Genomic DNA, 6,996 nt, shown 5'->3' on the forward strand with positions numbered 1-6,996 from the left:
ACCGGATCTGTCCTCTCTGAATGTGAGTATGCTGAACTGCAACTTTCGGCACTGAATATCACCTTGTAGACCTGGACCAGTCCATATTAAATATCACTGTACTAATTTGACCTGTCCCTACCGAACGCAACTGCACTGAACTTGAGCCGTCAACACTGAATTGAATTCGAGTTTTCAACCCTGAGGGTTAGCGTGCACAACTGGATTTGTGCCCATGAAATGTAAGCGGGATAAACTCATTAACACCGAGGGTAAATGTGCTGAACTAAACATGTGCACACAGACTATAACCGTACTGAACTTGACCATCAATAATGAAAACAACTGAACTGGACGTTTCCACACAAAACATAAACGTGCACAATAACACCTATGCACACTGATAGTACCGTGCTGACATAGACCTGTCCACACGGAATACAGTTAACTGCCTTGAAGTGGATGCTCTGTCTCGAGGGATTTGGAATCAAGTGCACATGACCCGGGATCACACGAACGGGAGCTGAATAGTGGTCAGGGGTGAGAACTTGGCTGTAATCTCTGAGTATTTCACTTCAGAGCCGTATCAGATCCCTTTAAAAAGCATTCCATTCCATCAAAACAAAAACTCGAATCCGGCAGCTGCTGCACCAATCTGTTTGTTTCGATTAGTGTAATTAATGCAAAACATCAAACCATCTAATGATCTCCCTGGAGCCTGACGTCGGGTATAAATATGACGACCTTTGAGTGCAGTTCAGAGCGTGCTCTGTTCTTTTGATAGAAATGCACGTATCAGCAAAAGGTCTGGTGTTTGCCATTTACTATCCTGCCCTTGCAGCTATCGGGATTCCAGGTAAAGTATTGTAGTTAATTATTAGTTACAGATCATTGATTAGCTTTGTCACTGCTTTCATTTACCAATAGCGCTTCTCCACATTTTGGATATAATTTCTCCCCTTTACTGAGTTAATTTATCCACCTTAACAGCAATCGTTTTCTTTCCAATTGCTGTAATTCCTCACCTTTTACAGTATCATTTCCCTGCTTTATTAGTATTAATTCTCCATTTTAGCGGTATATCTTTTCCATTGACTGATATAATTTCTCGTCATTAATGGTATATTTTCTCCCCTTTAGAAGTATAATTTCGCTCCTTGGCTGGTCTAATTTATTTACATTGCTGATGTAATTTCTCCCACTTGCCAGTATCATTTTCCAATCTTCAGCGATATAATCTCCCTATTAACAGGTGTAATTACTCCTCCTTTAAAAGTATAATTGTGCTTCTTGCTGGATAATTTCTCTCCTTTACTTGTGCCATTTCATGGTGTAAATATAGTTCCGTTCTGTTCACAGTGTTACTGTGGGTAAATTGTCACACAATTATCACTGTGTAAATGTAGTTCCATTGTGTTATTCAGAGTGTTATCTGGGGTGTATTATCACATTGTCATCACACTGTAAATATAGTTCTATTTTGTTATACCCGTTGCTGCGGGTGAATTATCACACTGTTATCACTGTGTAAATGTAGTTCCATTGTGTTATTGACACTGTTACTGTGGGCGATTTATCACGCTGTAATGATGTACGTGGAGGTATATTGCATCGATGGCAGTAACAGTAGATATCTGATTTTCACAAATGATTCACTAACTAAAGGTATTCAAAAATCAGATAATTCCTGTCTGAATTTAATTGTTGAATTTATTGAAAGAACGTTATTAGGCATCATGTTGTTAACAGAATATCAACAATGTAACGAGTGGGTATTTTATACTTACCCTAAACTCAGAGCGCTCAGTGTGTCCGCTCTCAGTCTCTAGTTTGCACTGCTTCAACCCGGCTCTCCTCTTCCACATTATCTGCTGCTGACTGTTGGATCACTACTGACTACGAATGTTCCTTCTGCTCCAAGCGCCTGGAAATATTCTGGATGTTCCCGTCTTCAATCTTTTCTCCATATTTTGTATTACTGGTGGCATCTCTCGCATCTGAGTCAAAAAGTTTTAATTTCAATACCCACGATAGGACTAAGCTCATCATCTGTGCTGGCAGCTCAGCACAGTACTGGGGAACTGCTGCATTGTCAGAGGGAACTTTCTTCCAATGAGACCTCATAATCTGCCAGTTCTAGTGGTTCAGATCAACACGAATTTGCCAGGGGATGAAGAAGATTAACCGGTTGGAGTTTTGGCTGTGTCTTCAACAGCATGTCCTCCGGAGAGTCAGAAAACACTAATTGTCTGTTCGATTCCCTCTTTCTGAACAAGTTGACAGTGGAATCTTCCAACAATTAATCATTTTACAGTATTTCATCGGATGAGGGCGTTTAGGTCCTCAGCAGGATATAATCTGTCTTAAATGCAAGATTTTCCTACTTTCCTGTTAGTTTCCACTTTATTATCAGTTATTGTCATATTGTCATAGAGTTATACAGCACAGAAACAGGCCCTTCGGCCCATCGTGTCTGTGCCGGCCATCAAGCACCTAACTATTCTAATCCAATTTTCTAGCACTTGGCCCGTAGCCTTGTATGCTATGGCGTTTCAAGTGCTCATCTAAATACTTAAATGCTGTGAGGGTTCCTGCCTCTACCACCTCTTCAGGCAGTGTGTTCTCGATTCCAACCACCCTCTGGGTGAAAAAAAGTTTTCCTCAAATTTCCTCTCAACCTCCTGCTCCTTATCTTAAATCTATGCCCCCCTGGTTATTGACCCCTCTGCTAAGGGGAAAGTTTCTTCATATCTAACCTATCAATGCCCCTTATAATTTTGTATACCTCAATCAGGTCCCCCCTCAGCCTTCTCTGCTCGAAGGAAAACAAACCTAGCCTATCCAGTCTCTCTTCATAGGTGAAATGCTCCAGCCCAGGCAACATCCTGGTGAATCTCCTCTGCACCCTCTCCATTGCAATCACAACCTTTCTATAGTGTGGTAACCAGAACTGTACACAGTACTCCAGCTGTGGCCTAACTAGCGTTTTATACAGCTCCATCACAACCTCCCTGATCTTATATTCTCTGCCTCAGATAATAAAGGAAAGTATCTCATATGCCCTCCTAACCACCTTATCTACCTGTGCTGCTGCCTTCAGTAATCTATGGACAAGTACACCAAAGTTCCTCTGACCCTCTGTACTTCCTCGGGTCCTACCATCCATTATATATTCCCTTGCCTTGTTTGTCCTCCCGAAATGCATCACCACAAACTTCTCAGGATTAAATTCCATTTACCACTGCTCTGCCCATCTTAGCAGCCCATCTATATTGTCCTGTCACCTAAGGCTTTCCTCCTCACTATTTACGACACCACCAATTTTCGTGTAACCTGTGAACTTATTTCTTTTACCTCCTATATCACGTCTAAATCATTAATGTACCTTACAAACAGCAAAGGTCCCAGCACTGATCCCTGCAGTACACCACTGGTCACAGGCGTCCACTCACAAAAACAATCCTCGACCATCACTTTACCATCAATTTACCAAATTGCCCTAGATCCCATGGGCTCTTACCTTCTTAACCAATCTCCCATGTGGGAGATTATCAAAATCCTTACTGAAGTCCATGTAGACTACATCAACTGCTTTACCCTCATCTACACAACTAGTCACCTCCGTGAAAATTCAATCAAGTTTGTTAGACACGATCTTCCCCTGACAAAGCCATGCTGACTATCCCTAATTAATCCCTGCCCCTCGAAGTGGAGATTAATCCTGTCCCTCAGAATTTTTTCCAATAGTTTCCCTACCACCGATGTTAGACTCACTGGCCTGGTTTATCCCTGCTACCCTTCTTGAATAATGGTAACGCATTCGCCGTCCTCCAGTCCTCTGGCACCTCTCCTGTGGCCAAAGAGGATTTGAAAATTTGTGTCAGAGCCCCTGCTATCTCCTCCTTTGCTTCACATAACAACCCTCTTAACTATCTTCTCAAATATGTTACTGATGTTATTTTGCTTGCCTGTTTGATTATCCCATTTTGGTTTCAACGAATTTTCTTTGCCTTCTTGTTCTCCATTATGTTTGATTGTATTGTTTTCATCTGATGTTATCGACCTGTCTGATTTTTAATCCAGATGATTAATGTAAACACAGAAAAAAATGCCTGGAAGTTAAGCGATAGTTTTCCCACTCAGTATCATGTGTCAAAGCTATACATTTCATGCAGAATTCTGTAAAACGGCTTATTTTGTTCGGAGTCAGACTAGTAATTATCCTGTTCTCACTTGTTCACGTACATACACTCTCCCCCTTTTGCTTAGTCTCTGTGTCTCTATTATAGCTAACTTCGCAGTGATTGTGATCCTGTCCCGAGGAAGATGTGCTCTCTCCAGATGTATCACTTACTACCTGGTGTCCATGGCTGTGACAGATCTGCTGGTCATTATCACCGCTGTGATATTAAACCGGATTGTGGATATTTATTTCCCACTCAGTTTCCTATCCATCACCCCGGTATGTAGAATTCAGATTGCCCTAAACCTCGCGATCATCGACAGTTCTGTCTGGTTAACGGTCGCTTTCACCTTTGATCGATTTATGGCTATTTGTTGCCAGAAGCTGAAAATAAAATACTGCACCGAGAAAACGGCGGCGTGCCTCATAGGAATCGTGTCTACACTGAGCTGTTTAAAAAATATCTGCGTGTATTTTATATTTGAACCTTTGTATATAATTGACAATATACCCCGGTTCTGCATCATAAAATTAATATTCTATGCATCACCTGCTTGGGTCGCATATCACTGGATTCACCACATTTTAACCCCTTGTCTCCCATTCATTCTGATTTTATTGCTCAATGTTCTGACTGTCAGATACATTCTAGCAGCCAGTAGAGCTCGCAGGAGACTCCGGGCCCACAGCAATGGAGAGACTCAGAGTGACCCAGAGATGGAGAGCCGTAGAAAGTCCATCGTTTTACTCTTCTGCATCGCGGGTAGTTTTATCCTGTTATATTTGCCATTCCTTATAAATTTCCTTTACATCCGAATTGCGAAATTTACTTATTTTTCCGGTTCCAATTTCAATGAATCAAATTTTATTCTGGACCAAAGCGGATATATGCTTCAACTTTTGAGTTCCTGCGTCAATCCGTTTATTTATGCTGGGACCCAGAGAAAATTCAGAGAGGAGTTAAAGAATGGAGTGAAATATCCACTCAGACTAATTGTTAAGTTATTGAAATGACTAAAATATCCAACATGATTTGCACCTCATATTTCATCCATTTCTGTTCTTGTGCATGTCATACACCGCTTCCCCTCCCACAAAAATAGTCACTCACTTTGAGATCTATACCCATTGTGTGAATTTAAGAATGCACAAGCAATGTCGCACCACTGCACAATTCAGTGTTGCAACATGCTCTCGTTTACTTTCTAGTTCTCTTCCCTGTGCTGACTCGAGCTTCGTATATTCACATCGGCCCCAAGGGCCCAGAAGTATTGTTACAGTCAGTCTGACCTTTGATCTATTATTAGATATCAAGTTTAACTGTTCAATGAAGGGACATCAATATCTCTGCTGTAAATGATTTGTGCCTTAAAAGTCGGATAAGACTCTGAAATTGAATCGTCTAATGCCCCATGCATTGTTCTCCAATCCATTGCCACCGCCTCACAGCTGCACTCCTGTACCCATAAACATGGGAACAGAGGAAATAGAATCATAGAAAGTTTAAGGTGCAGGAAGAGGCCACTTGGCCCATTCAGCCAGTGCCAGCCAAAAAACGATGCACTTGTTCTATTCCCACCTTCCAGCATTTGGTCCGTAGCCCTGCAGCTTACTGCACTTGAGGTGCATATCCAGACTCCTTTTGGCGGGTTTCTGCCCCAACTACCCTTTCAGGCAGTGAGTTCCAGAGCATCATCACCCTCCGGGTGAAGAGGTTTTTCCTCATCTCCCCTCTAATGTTTCTACCAATTACTTTAAATCTATGCCCCCTCGTCAGTGACCTCCTTGCTTAGGTGAATAGACCTTTCACCTCCACTCTATACAGCCCCCTCACAATGTTGTACATTTCAATCACATCTCCCCTCAGCCTTCCCTGTTCCAAGGAGAAGAACCCCAGCCTATCCAACTCTTTCCTCACAGCTGGATTTTTCTAGTTTTGGCAACATCCTCGTCAATCTCCTCCGTACCCTCTCTAGTGCAATTACATCCTTTCTGTAATGAGGTGCCCAGAACTCAATGTTCGAGAAAAAGACTGTTCGCCTTCCACTCTTTTCATTGGCCAATTAGGACAACACCCCTGTGTCATCAAAGAAATAAATAAATAAAATTATTGGAACAGAAGTGCTCCCTTTTTAAAATGGATACAAACGATAAAGATCCAAATCAGAATTTTAAAAAATCGAATTAAATGAGGATATTACCTGCAATATCGACTGTGCAATCCAGTCACTTTGCCTTCAAACATCCTGGTAGTCCGATGATTCCCATGACACAATGTTAATAGATTTTCTTTACTAATCACAGCAATTGCTATAAACTAGCCGACAACAGACCGAGATATAGAGATCTTTAGGAACGATATTTACAAAGTTACCTGTTCCTCTCAAGCAATGCCACACTTATCACATGTCATGTCTCTAATTTCTCACATACTGTATCCCAAAATGGCATCCTTTGAATGAAATCTGTCTGATTTGCATTGTAAGAATCAAAATTAATTGCTTACGCCTGCGCTAAAGGGAATCTGCTACATAGATCGACCACTCAGTGAAATATTGTTTCTGTAGACTGGCTTTGAATTTACCTGCTTCATTGCAACCTCTGACCTCTGGTTCTACTATTCTGGAAAACGTCATCGCGTCCCTTTGAAACCTGGAAAACAGAAAGCATACCACCCCTCGACCTTCCCTTTTCCAATGAGAACAGGCACAATGTACGTAACAGTTCCTCACAATCCAATCGAATCCGTCTCTCAGTCATTCCGTATACTTTTTTTTCGTGTTTGTTCAATAGCTGCAACATCCTGTGGTTCCCAGAATGTATATAGCAATCTA

The 6,996-nt window shown here is 41.6% G+C and overlaps 1 protein-coding gene across 1 annotated transcript; it reads left to right on the forward strand.

Annotated features, from left to right (window-relative positions):
* The first annotated feature begins 1,565 nt into the window (after window positions 1–1,565).
* Window positions 1,566–5,176, forward strand: LOC137348742 (probable G-protein coupled receptor 139). Its single transcript, XM_068013996.1, has 2 exons — window positions 1,566–1,740; window positions 4,269–5,176. The coding sequence occupies exons 1-2, from the start codon at window positions 1,566–1,568 to the stop codon at window positions 5,174–5,176; spliced, it is 1,083 nt and encodes a 360-aa protein (XP_067870097.1).
* Window positions 5,177–6,996: the final 1,820 nt, after the last annotated feature.

The sequence above is a fragment of the Heterodontus francisci genome, chromosome 34, assembly GCF_036365525.1.
Source record: "Heterodontus francisci isolate sHetFra1 chromosome 34, sHetFra1.hap1, whole genome shotgun sequence".
NCBI classification, from domain to species: domain Eukaryota; kingdom Metazoa; phylum Chordata; class Chondrichthyes; order Heterodontiformes; family Heterodontidae; genus Heterodontus; species Heterodontus francisci.

Excerpts from the sequence above, each read along its gene's own strand:
- LOC137348742 (XM_068013996.1), top strand. The coding sequence starts at position 1,566 with ATGATGTACGTGGAGGTATATTGCATCGATGGCAGTAACAGTAGATAT. Across the intron at positions 1,741-4,268 it reads GTTAACAGAATATCAACAAT|CTAACTTCGCAGTGATTGTG; the intron begins GTAACGAGTGGG and ends TCTCTATTATAG.